This window comes from Phyllostomus discolor, chromosome 12 (genome assembly GCF_004126475.2).
Source record: "Phyllostomus discolor isolate MPI-MPIP mPhyDis1 chromosome 12, mPhyDis1.pri.v3, whole genome shotgun sequence".
NCBI classification, from domain to species: domain Eukaryota; kingdom Metazoa; phylum Chordata; class Mammalia; order Chiroptera; family Phyllostomidae; genus Phyllostomus; species Phyllostomus discolor.
In genome coordinates, this window is record NC_040914.2 from 29,090,556 (window position 1) to 29,113,652 (window position 23,097).

The 23,097-nt window shown below is 47.7% G+C and overlaps 4 protein-coding genes across 6 annotated transcripts in view; 3 read left to right on the forward strand and 1 right to left on the reverse strand.

Annotated features, from left to right (window-relative positions):
* Window positions 1-23,097, forward strand: part of LOC114510901 (zinc finger protein 211-like) — a 251,805-nt gene that overhangs the window by 7,811 nt on the left and 220,897 nt on the right. The window lies entirely within an intron of this gene.
* Window positions 1-23,097, forward strand: part of LOC118497648 (zinc finger protein 154-like) — a 32,317-nt gene that overhangs the window by 7,475 nt on the left and 1,745 nt on the right. Inside the window, 4 exon segments of the mRNA XM_036012755.1 lie at window positions 14,882-14,953; window positions 19,041-19,167; window positions 21,451-21,455; window positions 22,988-23,097. Coding sequence (XP_035868648.1) covers window positions 14,882-14,953; window positions 19,041-19,167; window positions 21,451-21,455; window positions 22,988-23,097 — 314 coding nt within the window.
* On the reverse strand, window positions 5,052-11,725 carry ZNF772 (zinc finger protein 772). 2 transcript variants are annotated; one of them, XM_028529361.2, is made up of 4 exons: window positions 11,275-11,725; window positions 8,814-8,934; window positions 8,215-8,322; window positions 5,052-7,611 (listed from the first exon to the last, which is right to left on the reverse strand). In XM_028529361.2, the coding sequence occupies exons 1-4, from the start codon at window positions 11,281-11,283 to the stop codon at window positions 6,506-6,508; spliced, it is 1,344 nt and encodes a 447-aa protein (XP_028385162.1). In that variant the 5' UTR covers window positions 11,284-11,725; the 3' UTR covers window positions 5,052-6,505. The 2 variants fall into 2 exon arrangements, with proteins under 2 accessions (XP_028385162.1, XP_035869352.1); XM_036013459.1 differs by lacking the exon at window positions 11,275-11,725 and adding an exon at window positions 10,666-11,079.
* LOC114510868 (zinc finger protein 419-like) lies at window positions 14,997-23,028 on the forward strand. 2 transcript variants are annotated; one of them, XM_036013499.1, is made up of 4 exons: window positions 14,997-15,239; window positions 19,041-19,167; window positions 19,888-19,986; window positions 22,575-22,997. In XM_036013499.1, exons 1-4 carry the CDS (start codon window positions 15,150-15,152, stop codon window positions 22,622-22,624), a joined length of 366 nt encoding a protein of 121 aa, XP_035869392.1. In that variant the 5' UTR covers window positions 14,997-15,149; the 3' UTR covers window positions 22,625-22,997. The 2 variants fall into 2 exon arrangements, with proteins under 2 accessions (XP_035869392.1, XP_035869391.1); XM_036013498.1 differs by having other exon boundaries at window positions 15,000-15,239; window positions 22,892-23,028.

Genomic DNA, 23,097 nt, shown 5'->3' on the forward strand with positions numbered 1-23,097 from the left:
TGGCGACCGGAATCAACCAGCGCCCAAGTCGGAGGTCCGGGCGCAGCCCTGGACCCTGGACCCTCATTGATGGAGGTGGAGAGGTGCTGGGGGCTGTGGGGACGCAGTGGCCTCGACGGGGTACCAAAGTGGAGAATCCCGGACCTGCGCAAGTCCCGGACCCGCGCTTCCTCCCGTGCGCTCTTCTCTTCCGACCGAGGGAACGCACTGCACAGGTGAGCGGCCCATCCATCGATCCGGGCCGCAGCTGTCCCTCTTTAGCGATCCTCTCACCGGTTCACACGTTTGGCTCAGAACAATTCTCACTTGCGCGCCGGGACAGGGCAACACAGGAAGCACAGGAAGTGATGCTAACCCCGCTCAGGCAGATGGAAAGGCCCGAGTGGGCGGCAGGAAGGAGCCTGGAAAGCCTCAGTTTCAAATCACTTACTGGGACACACTGGACTCTCCCAGAAGCCACAGCACAAGGTGGCTCCCCACAGCCACCCCACGGTATCAGGATGCCAACTAGCCTTGATGAACATCTCACAGGGCTCCACCCGCTGCCCCAGTCTCTCCAACCCACGCTGATCCTGAGGGCTTGCAAGTTGGCGCGAGGGTCCAGGAGTCTGGTAGGTCATTTTTAATGTTAGAACATTGGCATTTTATTTTATTTAATATATTTTGTTGTTTATGCTATTACAGTTGTCCCATTTTTTCTCGCCTCTATTCCCCTCTGCCCTGCACCCCCCCCTCAGCATTCCTCACCTTAGTTCATGTCCATGGGTCGTACATGTAAGTTCTTTATCTGCCCTCCCATTCTAAATGATAGCTTTGCTGGATGGAATAATCTTGAATGTAGGTCCTTGCTTTGCATGACTTTGAATACTTCTCTCCAGCCCCTTGTTGCCTGTAAGGTTTCTTTTGAGAAATCAGCTGATAGTCTTATGGGAACTGCTTTGTAGGTAACTCTCTACTTTTCTCTTGCTGCTTTTAAGATTCTCTCCTTATCTGTAATCTTGGGAAATGTAATTATGACGTGCCTTGGTGTGTGCTTTCTTGGGTCCAACTTCTTTGGGTCTCTGAGCTTCCTGGACTTCCTGGAAGTCTCTTTCCTTTGCCAGATCAGGGAAGTTTTCCTTCATTATGTTTTCGAATAAGTTTTCAATTTTGTGCTTTTCCTCCCCTCCTTCTGGCATCCCTATGATTCAGATGTTGGAACATGTAAAGTTATACCAGAGGTTCCTAAATCTCTCATTTTTTTGAAAATTTTTTTCATTCTGTTCTGGCTGAATGTTTATATCTTCCTTTTGCTCCAAACCTTTGATTTGAGTCCTGGTTTCCTTCCCTTCACTGTTGCTTCCCAGTACATTTTCCTTTATTTCACTTTGCATAGCTTTCACTTCTTCCTTTGTTTTGAGACCATATTCAATAATTTCTGTGACCATCATGATTAGCAGTGTTTTGAACTCTGCATCTGATAGGTTGGCTGTTTCTTCATCACTTAGTTCTATTTTTGCAGCTCTAATATGTCCTTTCATTTGGGTCATATGTTTTTTTTTCTCCACTCACCTGTTATGTAGTAAAGAGCAGAGCCTTAGGTATTCCCTGGGGCAACAACTAAGTTGCTGCCTTGTGGTGCTGTGTGTGGGGGAGGGGCCTGACTGGGAACAGTGCATCTTGCTTGGCTCTGGCTCCACTGGCTTTCACGGCAGTTTCCCTGCTATTCACAAGCAAACTGGGCCCTTCTGGTGCTGATTCCCGGGTGGATGGGTTTGTGTATGTTCTAGGACCCTGTGGGTCTCTCCAATGAATTTTCCTGTGAGGCTGGGACTTTTTCCTGCCTCCACAACCCCCACAGGTTTTTACGATTAAAGATTTGGGGGCTTTACTTCCTGGCGCTGGACCCTAGGTTGCATGGTCTGTCTTGCTCCCCAGTTGTTCTTCCTGGTTTATCCGCAATATAAGTATGGGACTGACTGGTCCACCAGCCACCACTGCCTCTTTCTGTCTGCCAAAAGGCCCTATCCTGTCCAACCTGGCTGCCCATCTCTGCCCTTCCTATCGATCTGGGTGAATGTTTTTTCTTTAACTCCTTGGTTGTCAAACTTCCATACAGTTCATTTTCTGGAAGTTCTGGTTATTTTTTGTTTTTAATTTTTTTTGTTGTCCTTTTGGTTCTGCCAGGAGGCAAAGTGTATCTACCTATGCCTCCATCTTGGCTGGTGGGGATCCAGACAGCTAGGGACAATTCTTGCCTTCAGCAAGGCTGCTTTGGGGCCTGGACAGGAGCGCACATTTAAGAGAGGCCCTCAGAAAAGGCCTCAATGCAGTCAGATCAACAGCAAAATGCGCTGGGATTCAACACCACAAACAAAAGAGCCTCGGCATAGCATCTGCCATTGGCCACCTGCCTGCCTACTCATCTTGTCTGCTCCAGGGTCACATCTCGGGGAAGCCCCCAAGTGAAGTGGCTGGGCCTGCACTTTTCAGCTGCGTCTCAAGATGAAAAGGAAATTCACCACAGTGTGCATGGGGTTGGGAGGGCCCCCTTGGTGTAGGTCTGGGAAACACCGGGCAGAGAGGGCTGCACGCATATGCAAGATGGTCCCATCAGTGGCTATGGTGCCAAAGAGAGGCAGCTGGGATGTGGGACCCCAAGGTCTCCTCAAATGCTAGAGGCCTCACAGGGCCTCACCCTTCCATCGCAGAGGGGCCTGCTCTTTGTGCAGGGCTGTGTTGGCCTGCCCTGCCTGTGGGGCCCTAGCAATGCTCAGGATTAGTATTTTCCTTAAGAAAATCAACCAAGAGATCTACAAACCTGCAAAGAGACAGTTTTCAAAGATGCAGGCACCCCCACCCCTTCTCTGGCTTCACCCCCACACCAGCATCTGCCTGCAGGCACACAGAGCACTTGTGCTGTCAAGTCCCAAGAGGTGTCACCCTCTCCTCCCACACACACTGAGTGGGTCCAGCACAGATGCTGCAGCAGTGGCCAGAGGGGGTCAGTTAGGAACTACATGCCCACTTGACATTGAGCACCTGTGGGGCGACCTGGAGCCCCCATGGGCTCTGCAGAGAGCCTGGAGTAGGGCAGCCTCCCCACTGTGGGGGAACACAGCTGAGGCTGAGTGAGTGGCTACTGTGTCAGGGGACCTTGGCTCCTGCTCCCCTGAAGCCAATTACAGAAGAGGGAGGCTAGCAGGTCTGCACCCTTGCCTTCCACACACTATCCCTGGACAGAAAGGAGAGGAGGGGCTGCAGGCAGAGCGCTGTACCCACTACGAACGTCCATCTCTGGTTTGGCACAGTTTAGGCATGGGGAGCAATCATTAAAGAAAATTTCAAAGACAGCCCAGGGGGGACAGCAACCTGGCCTGTCTTCCCATGGTTGTTGATCTCTTTTGCAAAAAGGCATCCCTCTGCAGGAAATCAACAGTGGGAGAGAACACTTCACACACAACAGACAGCCTGTGGTGGTGGGGTTGCCATGACCATACCAGGTGTCTGTGGTGGGGAGCGCACAAGGTGAGGACCACACTGTTCTTGGGTGCTCAGTGACCCAGGCACATGAGTCAGGTGCAGAGAATCAAGCAAGAACAGAGCTGTGCATGTCCTGTTCAAATAGAATTCTGCACATCTACCAGAGAGCCATCCTCTTTGTCTACAGTGACCAGGGGCTGTGTCTACCTATTTGGTAGCAGGAAAGGACCAATTTTGGGTGAAAAAATTACTGTGCCTGACAATTGGGCCAATGTATAGGCAACAGCAGCCTCAATTAACTGCAGCCTAACACCCTCCCCAACACACCATTATGGCCACCATGGAACCACTGGGGACCCACCCGGTCAACCCTGGGTGGAGTGTGGTGAACTAGGCACAACTCCCCCCACCACAGTGAGGTGCTAGGTTGTCCATTTCTCAAAAAATGTGGACCCACTGTTTATGCTTTCATTATCATCTACTTCTGTCTAGTCTTCATGTATGTGGTCACAAAAAAGTTTAAGAAAAAATAATTTTTAATAGAAAAAAGCTTATAGAACAAGGGTATAAAGAAAACATTTTTGTACAGCCATACAAGGTGTTTGTGCTTGGAGCTGTTATTACAAGAACTGAATAGCTTTTGAAATTAAGTTTAAGAAGTAAAAAAGGAATTGGGGAATCAGGGAGGGGGGTGAGAAGGGGAGGAATCTCCCTCCAGAAAAAAAAAAAAGTAAAAAAGTTACAGTGAGCAAAGGTTATTATTGAAGAAATCAAAGTATGTAAAAATATAGTGTAGCCTAACTATACAGCATATCAAGTCTATAGTCATGTATGGTAATGTCCTGGGCCTTCACATCACTCACTACTCACTCACTCACTCACCCAGACCAACTCCATGTCCTGCAAACTCCATTCATGGTAAGTGCCCCATACAGTGCACCATTTTTTTTTTACTGTACCTTTTCTATGTTTAGATACATATTTACCATTCTTAGAACTGCCTACAGTACCTTAGCAAAGTAATATGCTGTGCAGGCTTGTAGCCTAGGAACAACTGGCTGTACTATACAGCCCAGGAATGTAGTAGGCTACACTATCTAGGTTTGTGTAAGTGCCTCCATGATGTTTACATAATGATGAAATCAAGGTAAAGTGCATGACTGTAAAATCCAATAATACATAAAAATAATACATTATGACCAACTGGGACCTGCCTCACAAATGAAAGGTTAGTTTCACCTTTTGAAAATCAATGTAATTCATCATCAAAGACTAAAAAGGTAAAGAAAATTCAAAATAACTATAATTATGGTCATCAATGTCCAAGAAATTCCCACCCCCCCTACAAATCCCACCTCCTGCATTTTCACTATTGTGGAGCCTCCTGCCACCTTGTAGCAGAATTAGTCTGTGTCAGCCAGAGATGTCATAAATGATGGCACATCATTTTCAAGTTAAGATTATAATACATACTGTGGTTTCATTGTTGCATGAGTCCTCCTGGATTGCTTGCTTTGGAATTATTTCCCCCAAAGGGAACACTTTCAGCAAATATGTGCATTAAAAAGAATGAACTACTGATACAGAAAAACACTGATAAATCACAACATAACCATGCAAAGTCAGATATATAAGTAAATATGAAATTAGTCCATATACATCATATATAAAATTCTAGGAAACACAAATCTAGTGACAAGAGTGCTTGCCTGGGAATGGGGTCAAGAGAGGGATTATAACGGGAATCAGGAACTTGGTTTCACAAGTGCAAACGCATTGGACCATATCAAACTGTACACTATAAATAGGTAGTTTATTATAGAAAATGTTTAATTTCTCTGATAGTGACCACAGCCACAGTAGACACACAAATATGGGAGCCCTGAGAATTTCTGTAAGCCCTCATACCAATGCCATAGTGGAGGGAATGTTTGTGGATACACCTTTGGAAGTTACATCCGCTAGGTTTGCTGCAATCCCCCAATTCCATATTAATCAGTGTCTCTGTACCAATTGTGATTCCTACCTAGTCTTTTAGGGGAAAGTGACATTTGCCTACTAAATATTAGATTTCAGGGCTGTTGGCAAGCCCAAGGGGGTCAGGTTCTCCTCAAGAGGGCAAGAAAATATGAAACATCCCCTGGGAACAAGGGACCCAATGCATGGTGTTCCCAGACCGACCAGTGGTTGCCACAACAAATGTCCACCAAAGTCTCACAGGTAATCCTGGCACACAAGACAAAAGGTTAGGCCCACACAGACTGGTGTTCTTCCCTAGGAGGCCTTGAACAGCAGTGCGAGTTAGGTGGAAATTAGAATGAGTCGTTGTGTCTGCTGTTGAATTCAGAACACTGAGCACTTCCTCAAGCTGCCCATCCCTTCATGTAGGCTGAGCCTGCTTCTGTCCTCCACTCAGCCTACAGAGTAAACTGAAACCCCAAGATTAAAGATTAAGACCCCAGGTTTAAAAATTAAGGCATTTGCTGAAACACCACAATACTGGGGCAGGCATTTCCCAAGTTAGGGAACTTAGAAGATGGACAAATCTACCATGAGTGCCACATGACCCCAGTAAGTCCACAAAAACTGGAATCCTGCTCTGCAAGCAGCCAGCAAACAAAACTTGCATCCTCCTGGCTGAAACTGGGCCATGTCCATGCTTAAACAAGCCAGGGCAGGGGGGACAGGAAGGACTAGGATCAATGGGCTCAGGATACTGAGGATTCCCTGTAGGAAAAGGAGCAGCACAGGTGTGCCTAACAGAGCTTGTTGGGGTGATATTTGCACAATGTGGCACCCTGCCATTGCATAGAAGGATGGCTTCTTTCAGAGACACTGGCAGTGATGGAATTTTGGCAGGGATCCTGGGCAGGTGACAAAGTACAATATTGTTCTAGAAAGCTTCCCACGGAAGAGGCCCTCAGAAGAATCTCCCCGGAATGGGTGTTCAGATTGACAGGGTTCAAATTCCAGTTGATGGCTACTCTCAAAGTCACAGCACTTCTTCTCACTGGTGAACAAGGAGATGACTTATCCCAGTATCCTATGGCCTTTCTCCAGTGTGAACTTTCCAGTGTCGGATAAGGGAAGCCCTTTGCCTAAAGGCTTTCCCACATTCACTGCACTTATATGGCCTTTCCCCAGTGTGAATCCTATGGTGCTGAACAAGCACATGTTTGTGGCTAAAGGCTTTCCCACACTCACTGCACTCATAGGGCTTTTCACCATTGTGGACCCTCTGGTGTGCAATAAGGTCAGAACTTTGGCTAAAGAATTTCCCACAGGATACGCACTCATAAGGCCTCGCACCAGTGTGAATGCTCCAATGTTTAATGAGTCTGTATTTGTGACCAAAGTACTTCCCGCATTCGCTGCACTCGTAAGGCCTTTCTCCAGTGTGGATGCTCTCATGCTGAACAAGTGTGGATTTGTGGCTATAGGCTTTCCCACACTCACTACATTTGTAAGGCCTTGCTCCAGTGTGAACTCTCTGGTGTACAATGAGGTTGGAGCTGTGATTAAACACTTTCCCACATACACCACACTCGTATGGCATTTCTCCAGTGTGGATTCGCTGGTGCTGAGCAAGTATGGGTTTGCGGCTGAAGGTTTTTCCACACTCACTACACTCATATGGTCTCTCTCCAGTGTGGACTCTCTGGTGCTGGACAAGAGAGTCTTTGCGGTTGAAGGTTTTCCCACATTCACTGCACTCATAATGCCTTTGTCCAGTGTGTGGCTTCCACTCACTGCAAGGGGCGTGGTGCTGGAAAATGCCTGAGTTAGTCGAGAAGTCCTTACAACCTTCCACAGTCATAAAGGGTATTTCCAATGGCTGGCCAGAGCAGCTGTTCACAAGAAAGTCCTGGCCCTTGTCTCTTCTGAAGGATTTCTCTCCACCATACTGTTTCTGGTGGTTAAGGTCTACACTGAAGCAGAATTGTTTCCCCCCTGGTTTCTGCCCAAGGTGTGTTTCTTGGTGCTCGGCCAAGCGCAAAATGTCTTTCAAGACCGGACCACATGTCTCATAGGGATAGGCTTCTTTCTGGGTAGAAGGGCCCACCTTGGGAGTTCTGGCCTGTGATGCTCCTTCTGTAGAGACCCTCTGCTTAAACATTATTTTCTTATCCTCCATTTTATGCCAAGAACCTGAAAGCAGACAAATGCTGGTGAAGTTAAACAGGTGGGAGGGGGCAGTCTCGTTACAAACATGGGTCTAACAGAACTAAGAGCAAGGCCATAGTGTCCACAAGAGTCCAAGCTCAAGTTGAGAGAAGGGTTGCTACACAGTGGTTGGCATCTAAAAGTCATAGAAGGGAAGGTGCTTTGACTGGTGGAGGACACAAATGTAGGGTACAGCCCAGGAAAGCCAGGGTCTCCAAAGAAGTCATCCAGATTTCAATGAGGCCTTGGCTGCTGTGGACAAGTGAGAGTTGTGTGTGGAAGGCTGTGTCCTCTAAAAAGGTACAATCAAATCGCTGGTATTTAAGGATGATTTGGGGCTTGTGCACATCTGACACATTAAGTACAGGTCAAAGTGGAGAGCACTGCAGAGGAACAGGGGAGATGTGGAGGCAGAGGTTAGGAACAGGCAGAGGCCAAAGGCAAGTGTATAAATGGAAAAGAGAAATGAAATGTGGCCAGTGGCCTTGGCTCTAAAACAACTGTGGGCACAAAGAGGTTAGGCAATGACTAAGACCCAGTCTTGACATGACACCTTGGCCTGTTCCCACTCAGCAGGGTCACACTTACCCTGAGCCTCTCTGGTCATGGCTGTAGTCATATGTGCCCAGTTTGATAGCCAGGATTCGTTGCACAGCTCCAGTGGAGCCACCCCACGGGGCATGGAAGATGCATATCCTAAGGAAAAGACAGGACAGGTAAGTGGGCAGCACTGGTCTGGGTGGCCCAACCTTAAATAAAGAGAAACGGTATTATAAAAATAACCTCAGGAATAGTCCAGTGGTGCTAGTGACTGACCATCCTGGTCCCTGCAATTTCTGCCATAGGCAGGCCTTCAGAAATATCAGCTACAGGAAGGGGGCAGAACCTGAGGCACAGGGGTGCCATGGGCCTGGTCAGAGGCACCTAGCTGGGGCAAGGACAAGATGGATATGACCCACTGGGTGACTGTAAGATCCCTCACTTCTGGGCCAGCCACGCAAGCCTTCAAGGCAGCAGGCGTGTGGATTGCTCTGGACTCAGAGGTGGCATCCACAGCACCTACTCTAGAGCACTAGGGAGGGGAGGACATGCCCATGGCTCTGGTACAGGAAAAGGCCAGGATCACCCTGGAAAATGGGAAGGGCAGAGCCCACTCCAGGACCCTGGGGTGGGTGTGAGGGCCTTACCCAGTGAGGCTGTGAGTGCCAAGTTCTCCAGCATCACATCGCGGTATAGGAGCCTCTGAGCCTCATCAAGGAGCCCCCACTCCTCTTGGGAGAAGTGCATGAACACGTCCTCGAAGGTTACCTGCCCATCACCATGAGGAGAACCAAGTACATGAGTGGCCTGTCTCCTGAAGACACCCATTTGTGCCCCTACATTCCTTCCTACCTAACTCCTCAACTCAGAAAAAGTATCAGGACTGAGTGCCACAGGATCCCCATGCTGTCTCATGGTCCCTGTGATCACTGTGTCCACCTACAGCAAGGAGGGCTAAAAGGCACCACCTCAGTTCTGGGTGTGGTATGCAGGTTCCCACCCCCTGCCACAACACCTACCATGGCAGTCAATTCTCCTGAGGTTACTAAGATCACGCTCACCTTTCTCCCTTAAGCCCCAATACCAGGGCCCAGGGGCCATCAGTTATGCTCCCTTCCACCTGCACATCACTCTTTTGGATCACTCTCTGTCTCACAAGTCTGGTCCCCACCATCCAAGTCACTAGCCCTCCTGGCTCACTGACTGCACTACCATTGTGATGCACAGACTGTCCCTTCTAAGCCTGTTTCTATGCCATCATCTACCCTTTGAACATTCCACCCTGAACTCCTCCACAGAACTCCCATCCTGCGTCCAGTTCACTCAACACCTCCATGCAGTATTCTCTGGAACATCTTAGCCCCTTCACATGGTCACAAATAAACTTTGGATATCCACGTTGAGTTATTTCTACCACTAACTTGACCATCTCAGCTGATGGAGCGTCTACCCTTCCGACTGATAAGGCCTAAAACCTGGGGATTATCTCTCACATCCCCCCGCCCCCCCCCCCCCCCCCCCCACAATACTTGATCCACTGTGACCAGGTGGCTCAGTTGGTTGGAGCATCAACTGGTTTGATGCTGTGCACCAAAGGGTTTTTGGTTTGATCCCCTGGTCAGGGCATGTATGAAGGAAACCAACAGAAGTTTCTCTCTCATATTAACGTTTCTCTTTCTCCTTCTTCCTAACAATCAATGAGCATATCTTCAGGTGGGGATTTACAAAAAGCATCTGATACAATCACTTCTACCATCTACACAGCCACCCCTCTAGCCCAACCATTCTTAGCACTCACCTAGAATATTAAAGCAGCCTCCTCCCTGGTCTGCACTGTAACTCCCTGAACCCTCACCCTGCACAATCTGTTTGCCACATGGCATCCAGAGGGAGCCCATTAAAGCCTGGATCAGATCAACTACCTCCTATACCACCCTCAGAACAGAGGTTTAACTCATGCCCACCTGCTCCTGATTCCTACTGGACATGATGGAGACATGTAGTTGTTTTTTGTTTTTTTAATTAAACTTTTTTTAATCCTCACTCAAGAATAATGTTTTATTATTATTATTTTTATGTTAGAGAGAAACAGGAAGGGAGGGAAAGGAACACTGATGTGAGAGAGAAACACCAAATGGTTGCCTCCCATGTAAGTGCCAACTGGGAATGAATGTGGAATCTTTTGGTGTGTGGAACAATGCTCCACCTGACTGAGCCACCTGGCCAGGGCTGACACTTGTAGTTTCTTGAAAACACCAATCTCAGTCTCACCTCCAAGTACTTGCACGCGCCTGGTACAACCTTCCAAACCTTATTCCATTGGTTACCAGAAATGGGAACCCTTCCATATAACCTCAGGCCTGGACTCAGAACCCTGGGCTTGGGCTTTCTCCAGGATACAAGAGTACAAGTTAAGTGTTCTATGATATCATAATCCTGGAGACTATGTGGGTGAGGGTGGGAATGGGATCTATGAGAGCACCCACGTCCTCCCCTCACCTGCATAGGGTCCACAATTACTTCTGAGTTCATGGGAACCTGTGGGAAGAGTCTATGAGATACAAGCAACCACGAAGGAGTCTCAAAGGCTCATGCCTTCCCCTTATGCCTGCCCTGCCACTACCACCCAGGGGTGACCGTCAACCCTCTGTGCTCAGTCCTCAGGCCTACCCAACAGCCATGACCCCAGACTAGGCCTCCACCTTCCTATGCCTCACTGTCCTCATCATCTCCCCAACCCCCACCCCAAGTCTGCTCTTCCCTGAGCAACCGATGGTCTACTTATAAAACCCTCAGATCGTGTTCCTCTGTTCAGAAACTTCCAGGGCCCCCATTGCCCTCAGAATGAAGGCAAAACTGGTCAAGCGGACCTTCCAGACACAGCTGCTCCTCATTCTCTGATCCTATCACACAGCGCCCGCCCCCTCCCCCACCGCGCCCCCCAATGCTCTGGCCGCGTCTCCCCTCCAGAACTTCCACGTCCCATCATCCTAGCTGTCAGAACTGGGACCCCACGAGAGGCCCGTCCCCCCGCCCCTGGTCCAGACTGGACAGCCCATATTCGAGTCTTCAGAATGAAAGGAGAGAACCTGGGGGCGCAACACCTACCTGCGCCATCTGAACCTGTGGACGGGAGAAGGCGGGGGAGGAGAGAGGATAACAGGCGGGAGACAAGTGCGAGGAACCGGGCTTCGGCAGCCAGGGGACATGTGAGGCGCCACAGCCAAGCCTCAGGCTCGCCTCCGTTCAGGGAAGAACCTCCTCCTCTCGTGTCACTCGGGTCTCACTGTGCGTCCACGAGACTGAGGAGGAGGACTAATCCAAAACCAAAAAAAAATGTCCGCCCAAGAAGGAAACAGGAAATCCCACCCCAACATCGCCCTCACGAACGGAAACACCCCTTCACTGGGCCTTCATTGGCCGAGAGTCATGGAGGCTTCTGGGTAACGTAGTTCTCAGAGCACCAACCAAGAAGAAGAGCTGCCACTGCACCACCTCCAGGACAAAGGGCGAATCACAGAGTTGGAAGCACCTTAAAAGTGGGGACTAGGCGGAGCTTCGCTTCTGCATAAAGGAGCCACACCCATATTTCCAGTGTGTGTAGTCTGTAACTTATCCCAGAAATGCTTACAAGCATATTATTTTAATTTTCTTAAAAAAAAATCAAATGATCCCATGGATTAGAGGGTTGTCCAGATATGCCAAGGTTCCATCCCCCATCAAGGTATGTATAAGAATCAACCAATGAATACATAAATAAGTGGAAAAAATTGCTGTTTCTCTCTCCCCTTGTCTCTCCCTCTCTCTCATTGATAAATAAAAATAAATTCTTAAAAACCAAGTGGACACAACATATGCTAACATCACTGAGACCTCTACAGTTAGAAGTTCAATATTTTGTTGTCATCAAATAAACACATGTAGCTTGAAGCTCTAGAGTTAGTCTTGTGATCCTCAGTATTTTGGGCGAAGAAGAAGAGAGAAAAGATTCCAGACACAACATAATCTGGAAAATGGAGATGGGATGTTGGGCACCACTGAAGTCCATGGACAATGCTTGTTTCTCTAGTTATCTCAGAAAACATTTTCCTGTGTGTATAATCAATGATTGTGTCAAACCCAGTAAATAACACTCTTTGTACAAGATATTTCTTTTTAAGACATTAAAAAAAAACATTTATTTAGCCCTGGGTGGATTTATTTAGCTCAGTGGATTGAGCTCAGGCCTGTGAACCAAAGGGTCATTGGTTTGACTCCCAGTCAGGGCACATGCCTGGACTGCAGGCTTGATCCACATTAGGGGGCGTGCTAGAGGCAACCGCATATTGATGTTTCTTTCCCTCTCTCCTTCCCTTCTCTCTAAACACAAATAAATAAAAAAATATTTTTAAAACATTTATTTATGTTTAGAGGGGAAGGAGAGAGGGAAAGACAGAAACATCAGTTGGTTGCCTGGAGACCTGGCCCACAACCCTGTTATGTGTCCTGACCTGGGAGGGAACCCATGATCTTCCAGTTCAGAGGCCAGTGCTCAATCTACTAGCCACACCAGCCAGGGCACAAAATATTTCTTTCTCTATATACAGAAATGTATGCAATTCCTTTAAGCTATCTTACAAATATCTGACAAGAAGGATAATTTACAATACTAAATGTATTTGACAATTAAGAGGGCAAGAACAATTTTTGTGCAGAAGAAATAACTACCAAATTGCATTTCTATACACAGTAAAAATATCTTAAGAAACTGTGACATAAGAGTATTTGAGGTCAACAGCGATGAATGTAGTGGTCTAAAAATGCACAGAAATAAAATTCAAAACATATTAAGTCCAAAGAAGGATGAACCCAGATGAAAGGCCTACAATGAGAGAAGGTATGAGGATTGAGAGATGGGTGCATCTTTTGATTGAAATAACTGCTCATTGGCTGTGAAGGCATGAATATATCTCCTTATGGAGTTAAAATGATGAAATTCCTATACATAACATCTGAACATATACATTGAGAGGCACCTAATTGTTTAATGTACTAAAGCCCTTATATTTCCAGGTAAGTGACATGAGACCAGGGATGTATTTTGTCTTTTCATTGTCTCAGAAACATTAGCCTTCAATGCTATTCTCTAAATACATGTTTTCTGGGCACCAACCAAGAAATCAAAACAGGAAAAGCCCTGTTGGCCAACAGATACAGGGACGATTGAGGGGAGTAACTGTCATTGCCTAAGATTTGCCCCATCACTCCAGCATCCACATGTGCTTTCACTTCTGCTTTCAACACCCCCAACTCTGCTCCCTTGGGCCAGTCTACCCAAAACACATTTCTGGACTACCCAACTCTGCCCTGCCTCCAACATCAGTTTTTGCTCTGCCTCACCTCATTATTCACACATCAGGAAGGTGATTTCAAAACAAATCAGGTTCTACCTGGCACATTCAGGTGGTTCAGAAGGACATCGATGATCAAAGGGGCAAGGGCCTCAGTCCTCCTGTTACTAGCCCCTCAAACTTTAGCCTCAGGGTTAGTAACATGCTCCCTAATGTCAGTTCCCACCATTCATGCCTAACTGTCTCATTGCATGTATGGTGACAAAATCCAGGAGAGGCAAAGCAGTTTCCTGAAGTCCCGCGCAGCCAATAGGAGGCAGACTGGGGCATGCAGCACATGCTCCCTGCTCTAGTGCTCTCCTGCAGGCGAGGGCAGCCTCTTTCTTTTTTGAGGGATTGTAAACGAAAAAGGGGCCATATACAAAACCTGACAAGCTCAGAGGAGGCCTGCATAATGGGCCTTACAAACATAGAGTCCAAAATTAAGCACATAGGATGATCTAAAATTAAAACTTCCTAACTAAAAGTGAGTCATGGCAGATAGCCACATCCTAGGCCTGTAGCCTCCTTGACAAAGTTCAGTCTTTAACTTAAGTGTGTCTGCCTGTTGTCTTTTTGCATCTAAGAAAACATACATTTGAAATGTCAGGATAATCTCCTCATCCAGACTCCTCAAGGCAGAAATCTTCATTGTTACCTGGTTGCCCAAATACCATCTTTATGTGCTGTAAATGTTAAGTATTAACTATGTTCTATCCACAAATGCAAAAAAATTATGTCTCTGTTTTACTTTTTATCTAATCCCAGTGATTCCTTTCCTTTGCTTTCTCCCACTGTATTTATCTACCACCAATGGATTTCATGTAACCCTGCTTACAGGTCCTCCTTTTACTCTAATGTATAAAATAAGCGGCAAAACTGCCATTCTCCGAAGCATTTTTTCAATCCAAAGAAATGTTGCTTCCCAGCAATTGTAAGTTTGGTTCAAATAAACTCATAAAAATTGTCTGCAGTTGTGGAGGTCTCTCACCTGGACTGAGTAAAGCAAATACTAACTGGCTTACAGGAATGGAGACATAGGTTTCACCCAGGAGCAACAGTTGTTGAGCTTTTTCTCACACATCAGGTACTGAATGCTTCATCAGCCTGGTGTTTGACATTGGGCGCCCCGCTTGGCAGGGGAATTTAGAAATGGTAACTGGCTCAGACGGAGGAAACCGCTTTATTGAGCCTCTCAAGATGGTCTTTAAGTCGTTCAAGGAAAGAAAAAACTGGACTCCCAGCTCCGCAGGTAAATTTGAAATCCAGGCCTATCAATAAGGTTAGTCTCTGGACGACAAATATCTGAGCTTTGGACCCTGATTTCTCTTCCACTGCCATCTCAGCAGCTCTACTTCCTCTACGGTTCGCGCTATGGGAACTACATTGCCCAGAAGGAACTGCTCACCACGGTGCTGGTGCTCAGCCAATGAAAACGGTCGTGCGGAACCTCCGCGTGGGCTCCTGTGAGTTGACTTTGGGGGTCTCTGGGGCCAGTTTGTTCCCTCAGTCCTACTGGCTGGTTTGGGGCCGACTAAGCAAGAAGGGGCGGCGCGAGGAGGCCGAGGGTCGGCCACGCCGCCCGGGCAACCCCGATTCTGGGTCAGGGGACGGATGCCCGAGGCCCGATCTGGTCCTCCACTCTCCGCCCCGCTCCGCCCACGGAATCGGATGGCCGCTGCCAAGCTGAGGCTCCCGGCTCAGGTGAGGGCACGTCCCCCGGGCCCTCACTCTCACCCCACCGAACCCCAAAGCCCCGAGTGAGCGTCCCCTCCTCAGGGAAGTCAATACAATGGACTAATAGTTGTGGTACAAACTGGACCATACTGGTGGCAATGGAGGGGCGAGCAATTATTAGATCTGGGGTGGATTTTCAAAACTGGACAGGCTTTCTTGCTCTACCAGATGTGGCTGCGAAGAAAGTAGGGAATGAAGCATCATCCCCCGCCCCTTTTTTTGGGGTTTGCGTTTTTGTCTGTTTCCTGAATATCTGGAAATATTGTAGATGGGGAAGGCAGCACGTTTTCAGAGATAGGAGTTGGACTTCGACATGGTAACCCTGAGTTGTCCCACAGTGGAGGTGTCATATGAGTAGCAGTTTGCTCACTCACATCTGTATATCTGAGGAGGGATCTGGGCCTAGACCATATTTATGCCCCGGGGCTCATAGTTAGGAGGGGGAATCTTATCTCTCTCACTTTCTTTTTTAGGCTTTATTTATTTTTAGAGAGAGGGGAAGGGAGGGAGAGAAACATCGATAAGTCGGTCGCCTCCCGCATGTCCCCAGCTGGGGCCTGGCCTGCAACCCAGGCATGTGCCCCGACTGGGAATTGAACCGGTGATCTTTCAGTTCGTAGGTGGCGCTCAATCCTCTGAGCCACACCTCTGGAAGGAGAATCTTAAAGTTCTTATCTTAGATGAGCCTCCAGAGCAGGGACGGGGGGGGGGGGGGGGGGGGGGGGCGGATAGGTAGGTTCCTGTGGCCCTACCTGGTTCTGGCTGGTGTGGGTGGGAGTGGATGCCTACAGGGACTGGTGTAAGGACCAAGAGATTGAGATGTTCAGTGGTGTAGATGGGCCACTTCAGGCTCGGCAGACCCCCATTGTCCACTCCTTGTAGAGAAAAGAAAATGCTAGTCAGGCTAGTGGAGCAGCCCTCAGAGTAGAAAGGATGACCTACTGCTCCAATGGAAAGGCCCCAGCAGGGTTGCCTTCAGGAGTATACAGCAGGCAGCGAGATCTCGAATAGGACTAGTATTACTCAGTTTCCTTAAGCTCAGTCCCCCACTTTGTTAACTTATGAGTTTATTAAATAAGTATTTAAGCACTAGCTGATAAAAAATACAGATGTATACATATATACACATACAGAGTGGGGCAAAAGTAGGTTTACAGTTGTTTGTATGGAAAATAATACAATAACTAATAAACTGTTTCACATACTCACAACTGTAAACCTTTTGCTCCACCCTGTATATGCATACGTATGTGTATACACACATAGGCACATATACATAGGCAATTAAAATAATAGGGGACAAGTAAAAGTGATGTAAGCATTTAATACTTGGTTGGAATCATAATATACTGCTAAGCATTTGATTAAAATCAAATGCCTTAAACATCACATTCTCTTAGTTGAAAGGTGTACAAAAATCCACATTTTCAATGCCTCCCAGTTCATTTGCACTGAAAATGTTGACAGAAGTTAGTTATGAGGACACTAAGAGTTGATACTTACTACTTGACGCACAGGAATGAGTTTGATACAAACCATAGCTGCAGTGGGTGGGCACCATTGTATTCCCATTTTACAGATAGCAACACTGAAGCACAGGAAGGTCTAGTCCTTTTCTAAGGTCATGTAGCTGGTAAGAGGCATCATTGAGGACTAAGGCCCAAATGGTGTGAAGGCACTTAAAGAGCCTTTGGGGCCCAAATAATGTTGCCTGCAGAACTTATTCCAGACCATGCAGAGGTAAAGGAGGGTATCCCAGATACTCATCCTCTTCCATTCTCACTTGCATGGGCTCCCAGGTATCCTAGGACTCTGCCTGCTACTCTCTGTATCCTTCCATCTGAGGTCCCTGGAAGGTGATCATCCAAGGTTAGGGCTTTGAGTCCTGACCAGGGATTTTATGGATCCCATTTCTGGCAACCAGTGGCACGATACTGTAGTCACAGTGATCATGAAATGCTGGAGGTGAGGTTAAGCTGGGAATGCTCAAGCAACCTTAGGTCTTCATTATGTCTGGTGGAAATGGCAGGAATCAGGAATTAGACCTGGAATGATAGCCTGAAGAGCTGGTCTCTGTTCTGATGGTGGTGGCAGCCAGAGAACATTTGGAGCAGAGGCAGGTAGTCATCTGACTCAGATTTAACAAGCTTTTCTGCTGCATAGTAGAGAGCAGACTTGGGTTTCAGGGAGACCAGGAAGGAGGCTACTGCAATAATCCAGGTGAATGTTGGTGGCTAAACTAGAGGTGGCTATGGAGGTTGAAGGTGTGTTGGAGTCTGTATATGGATTTTAAGTAGATCCAAGCTGACTTTCTGATGTGGTGGATGGGAGAGAAAAGTGGGAGAGTCAGGGGTGACTCCGAGATGTTGGGCCTTAGTAGCTAGCAACAGGGAAATACTACCATGTCAACATTGGTTGTAATAGTAATTTTTTCTTTTAAATTAAAAAAAAAATGATTGATTTGAGGTGGGGAGGAGAGAGAAAGAAAGAAGAAAGAGAGAGAAAAACATTGATGAGCTGTTCCACTTATTTATGTATTCATTGGTTGATTCTTGTATGTACCTTGACCAGGGATTAAACCCACAACATTGTCATATCAGGATAATGCTCTAACCAACTGAGCTGCCCACCAGATGTAAGAGCAATTTTCAGTGGGACTATTAGGAGTCAGGTTTTGGTCATATTGAACTGAGGTGTTCTAGAGACCCTTGAGTGGATTTGTCGAGTGGGCACCTGGGAACACAAGCCTGGAGTTCAGGTGAAGGGTTCAGGTTGGAGACACCCGCACCGATGGTGTGTGAGCCAGGACAAAGCTGCAGGTCAGAGTTGGCAGCAGGCATCCTCAGTCCTGGTAGTAGTGCTGTTAGGTAATGAAGGAGGGGAGTGTGGGACCGAGGACTAGGTCTCTTGCTGGACACCTGGGTAGGGTGGTGGGCTTCACAAAGACACACAAGGGAGAACAGTGGCCATGGGGGTCGCAGGAGTGAGGAGGGTCTAGCTGGTGGCCAGGGTTTCCATGGGGAGTGGACATGAAATGGATGTGGAGACAAGGCAGTGAGATGACAGTAAAGTGGGTGGCTCACAGGCTCTGTAATCAGCTCAAGATCCAATGGGACCCTCTGGGAGAATCATAGGCATGATGTGCAAGACATGTGGGCCTCAGCTTCCTGTAAGCATCAGAGAAGCTGACATTGTTGAGGGGACACCTTTGCATCAGAGACAAGGAAGAGGGCTGAGGGTGTCTGAAGTCTGCGTGTGGTTCTGGGTGGCTGAGGATAAAGCAAGGATAAGGGTCAGGTAGGGGGCCCTTCAAAGCAGGCCTGGGGGTTGTCGCTGGTAGTCCGGGCCATCACCACAGCGGCTGGGGACATGAAGGGAGGTGTGGTACAGAATGATGTGCACTATTGGAGGAACTATAAACTGATGGCCTCAGGCCCTTGTCCTGTGGGCTGATGGGAGAACAGTGACTTGAATTTGGTTGTTTGGGAAACACTGTCTGGGGGCCCTCAGTTGAAATGTCTGGCTGGAGAAGGGTAAGGCCCTATTGGCCAGGCCTAGAGCTCACATATCTGTCTGCCCAGCTGTCTGGTGTTGCTGTGGGCTGAGCAGTAATTAGTGAGACTGTGAGGAGGAAGTGGGCATCACTGGCACTGAGGCCTAGTCTCTCCTCTGAAACAGGGAGCCCGGGAGGAGGGTGGATGTTAGGGTAGATGCCCAGAGTCCTGGGAAAGAAGGCTGCAGTAAACTCAACTGTCCCCATCCTGGCAGGGCCATGTGACCTTTGAAGATGTGGCTGTCTACTTCTCCTGGGAGGAGTGGGAGCTTCTTGATGAAGCTCAGAGACATCTATACCGCAGTGTGATGCTGGAGAACTTCTCACTGATGGCCTCTCTGGGTAAGCACCCTGGGCTGGGCTTGCTCTTCCCTTTTACCCTAGGGGCAGGGTTGCCCTTCCCAAAGCTGTTCCATGGGTACTGCTTCCTTCCCCATCCTGGACTGGGTGTTGTGAACATCTAGCCCAAGCCTGAGTTGTGCACTGTTCCTTTGGTCCCCAAGCTGCCCCAAAGCCTTGTGGGAAAAGGTTGACGATGAGGAGTCTTTTTTTTTTTTTAAATCCTCACCTGAGGCCATGCTTACTGATTTTAAAGAGAGGAGAAGGGAGGGAGGGAGGGAGATAAGGAGAGAAGACACCAATGTGAGAGAAATATCAGTTGCCTCTCGTATTTGCCCCAACCGGGGACTAAACTACCATGTAGGCATGTGACCTGACCAGGAATCAAACCCATGCCCTTTTGGTGTATGGGACAATGCTCCTATCAACTGAGTTACACCAGCCAGGTCTGGAGATGAGAAGTCTTGCAGTCAGCCTAACGGATCACATTCTTGGCCTCTTGGTGACACTGAAGGTCCACGGCAGTTCGGTCCCTAGATTCCACCCTCTTCCTCTACGTGGGATATGCCTGTGGCAGGAATTGAGGCACCAACATGGCCACCATTTGAATGGGTTGTTCACACAAGGCCTTCTTCCAGGGTTCTTTCTGTAGTATTTAGTTTTCTTTCCTGTGGTCTGTCATGGGGTGGGTTGCTTTGACCACCTGTTTTATCTCTCCCTTAGGACTTGCATCTTCCAGGACTCATGAAATTACCCAGCTGGAGCAGTGGGGAGAGCCCTTTTTACCTGCCCATGGAGTCATTACTGCAGCCATGCCAGGAGGTACTTGGAGGGAGAAACAGGAGAGGTGTGAGCTCAGGGAGGGGTCAGATAGTGCCAGAATCTCTGTAGTGGGCCCTGATGTTTTGGTGTCAAGGCAAGGGACCCTGACTGATTTGCATCTTTTCTTTCCCAGTTGTCTATTTATCATGTCTACTCTGATTTCTGACCCAGGGCTGTCCCCCACCTTTCTCTAGTGTCTCTCACCTGATCCTCTCCACTGCACCCTCCACAGTGCTCTCCAATAGAAGCCTTGTTCTATATTCTGAGATGGTCAGTCCAGTGTGGCCACAAGAGGATACACAGAGTAGTTGTTGTGTTCAAACAGCTTCAGAGAGATAGTCACTGCATGCCAAGGGGGTGGGGGGCATATGGGAGGGTGTGTCCATAGGGTAGACCCAGTCAAGCAGGGGGTGGGGAGCAGAGAGTGAGCAAAGACATTAGGGGTTGGGGAAAACATGAGAAAAGGTGTGAGGGGATGCAGTTGGAACATTAGAATGTCTCTAGGTCAGTCACGGGAGGGCAAGAAAGGGGACTTGTGTCAGAGGCCCACCTTATCAGTAGGGTCACCTGGTCTCCAGGTATGCTGTCAACCTGTTTGTGAGGGGACACTGAGGCAGCAGAAGTTTTAAAATTATACAATACAATTGACCCTGTGGTGTCTCAGCATCATGAACAGCGCTAATAGGGATGGATGACACTTTCCAGTTGGGTTGTGGAGAATTAAAGGTGACTGGATAGCGTGGTCTAGCCACCTAAGGAAAGCTTTGACAAAAGTGACAACTAAGAGGAGTCCCACTAGGCATATGATGACGAGGTGATGAAATGGAAGGCAGCAGCCAGCCACTGTCCTTAGAGGGGAAAAAGCCACTTCTTTTTTTTTTTTTTTTTTTTTTAAAGATTTTTATTTATTTTTAGAGAGGGAAGGGAGGGAGGGAGGGAGAGAGAGAGAGAGAAACATCATGTGCGGTTGCTGGGGTTATGGCCTGCAACCCAGGAATGTACCCTGGCTGGGAATTGAACCTGGGACACTTTGTTCCCAGCCCGCGCTCAATCCACTGAGCTATGCCAGCCAGGGCTGAAAAGCCACTTCTAAGGGGGGGTCAGGTACCTGTAGGTTTAAGGGAATCTGCCGGAAGGTGTTGGTTGTTATGAAAGATATATTTTACCTTGTAGCCTAATCCTAGTAGCTTCACTTGTACCTGTCCAGAGTTATTAATGTACACACAGCAAGAGGCACCCTAAGTGGCACAGATTCCTCCTTTCCTGGCTAGTAAACAGTAATGAGCCCATCTGTTGTCCATGACTGTTTGGGCTTAGAGACTCATGGGTTTGTCACAGAGGGACAATATTTTGTGCGGCCTTTGAATGTCACCTGAGAGGACCACCAAAAGGTGCTGGTTGGCAGTCACGGTATGGTCTTGATGAAGGCTGCTGTAAGGGTGCCAGTGCTGGCATTTCTTGCAGCTGTGGTAAGTCCTATTAAGATGACAATAGCCCTGGCCAGGTAGCTCGGCTGGCTGGAGCGTTGTCCTGATGTGCTAAGGATGCAGGTTCGATCCCCAGTCAGGGCACATGCAAGAATGCATCTATAAGTAGAATAACAAATTGATATTTTACTCTTTCTCTCCCTAAAGTCAATAAGTTTAAAAAATAAATAACTCACAGCTCAGAAAATGTGTGTTGGGTTCTTTAAAAGGTAAAGGCACACTAGAGCTGTGACTGATTGGTAATAGGTGCAGAGTAAAATATACTGGCCAGGTACATACAACATGTTAAAATAACTGCTGGGCACACTTTGGAGAGAGTCATTTAATTCGATTATGTGAGGTCTTGGAGCCTTGATGGGGGACTTGAGCTTGGAGGTTTCAATAATCAATAGTAAGTGCCACTGTTGGTAGAAGACTTTAAGATTGGCCAAATTGGACTACTGAAGGAGAAATAGTGAGGATAATTGTCCCTTCTTTTAGATCTTGAACAACCAGCAGAAGGCCTGCAGTACCTTGTTTCAGGTAATACTGTGGTGTTACTACATTCACTGGTGGGGACTGCCACATAGGTCCTCACTTTGTGATTCTGACGAGCAGGACCAAGACACTTATGCTTGTTCTAGCATTGTAGGATGCATACAGCAGCATCTCTGTCTATAGTGGGAAAGCTGTAAGCATTAGGAGTTCCCATGATGGGCAGCTGTTTTAATAAAGATTGTTGCAGTATCCCTGTAGTTCAAAAAGGGTACCTCCTTGAAATTTGAATGGGTTGCCTACAATAATGGTAACTTTGGCTCCAGTATCCAGTAAAGCTAGGTGATGTGAGAGAGAGAGAGAGAGAGAGAGAGAGAGAGAGAGAGAGAGAGAGAGGATTGATTGAGAGATTGAGAGAGATTTATTATTCCACTCATTTATGCATTTTTTGGTTGACTCTTATATGTGCTCTGACTAGAGATCAGGTTCGCAACCTTGATGCATCAGGATGATGCTCCAACCAAGCTACCTGACCAGGGCTTGTGGGGGCATTTGAATGGCACTAGGGTCCAAGTCAGGGGAGGGCATCCTTATAGTTCTTGAACACCAGCTATTCAGTTACTTCAGTTTTTCTGATTCTGAACACACCCTTCTGCACTGTGTTCCTGTGTAACTAGCACAAAGGCCCTGCCGAAAACGTTGCATAGGAGTGTGTTGAAGCTGCACCATTCATGTGTCCTTTTTGCTTAAAAGGCCCGCCCCACAGATCTGCGAGCTTGCCAGGTCCAGCACTGCACAGCAAACCCTTCTTCATTTGATCTCTGGCCCTTCATTTTACACCAGTCCTAGGAATGCATGGCTAGATGTGTCAGATGCATATTTGTGAGGTGCTGCCTGGTCTCACTGAAGTCTACATCCACTTATCAGCCTTTCTCTGCTTTCAGGTCATTGGCATGGAACAGAGGTTGAGCAGAATGTTAACATAGGAGGAGGGTGCTCAGCATAGACCTTCACCAACACCAGAAGCTTGCACTGTGTAGAGCACTCCTAAGACAAGAGGGGAGCAGAATGAGAATGACATCCTGACTAGCTCTGGTCTTAACTATCAGGTGACTCACAGTACAGGGGAACCACACAGGAACATCAAAAG

Bases quoted from the DNA above. Each gene is read 5' to 3' on its own strand.
- ZNF772 (XM_036013459.1), bottom strand. From the start codon at position 10,698: ATGAACTCAGAAGTAATTGTGGACCCTATGCAG. The intron at 8,935-10,665 runs GTGAGGGGAGGA...GGTGATGGGCAG, and splicing joins TAATTGTGGACCCTATGCAG to GTAACCTTCGAGGACGTGTT. The intron at 8,323-8,813 runs GTAAGGCCCTCA...TCTTTTCCTTAG, and splicing joins GGCACTCACAGCCTCACTGG to GATATGCATCTTCCATGCCC.
- LOC114510868 (XM_036013498.1), top strand. From the start codon at position 15,150: ATGCCCGAGGCCCGATCTGGTCCTCCACTCTCCGCCCCGCTCCGCCCA. The intron at 15,240-19,040 runs GTGAGGGCACGT...CCATCCTGGCAG, and splicing joins AGCTGAGGCTCCCGGCTCAG to GGCCATGTGACCTTTGAAGA. The intron at 19,168-19,887 runs GTAAGCACCCTG...TCTCTCCCTTAG, and splicing joins CTCACTGATGGCCTCTCTGG to GACTTGCATCTTCCAGGACT.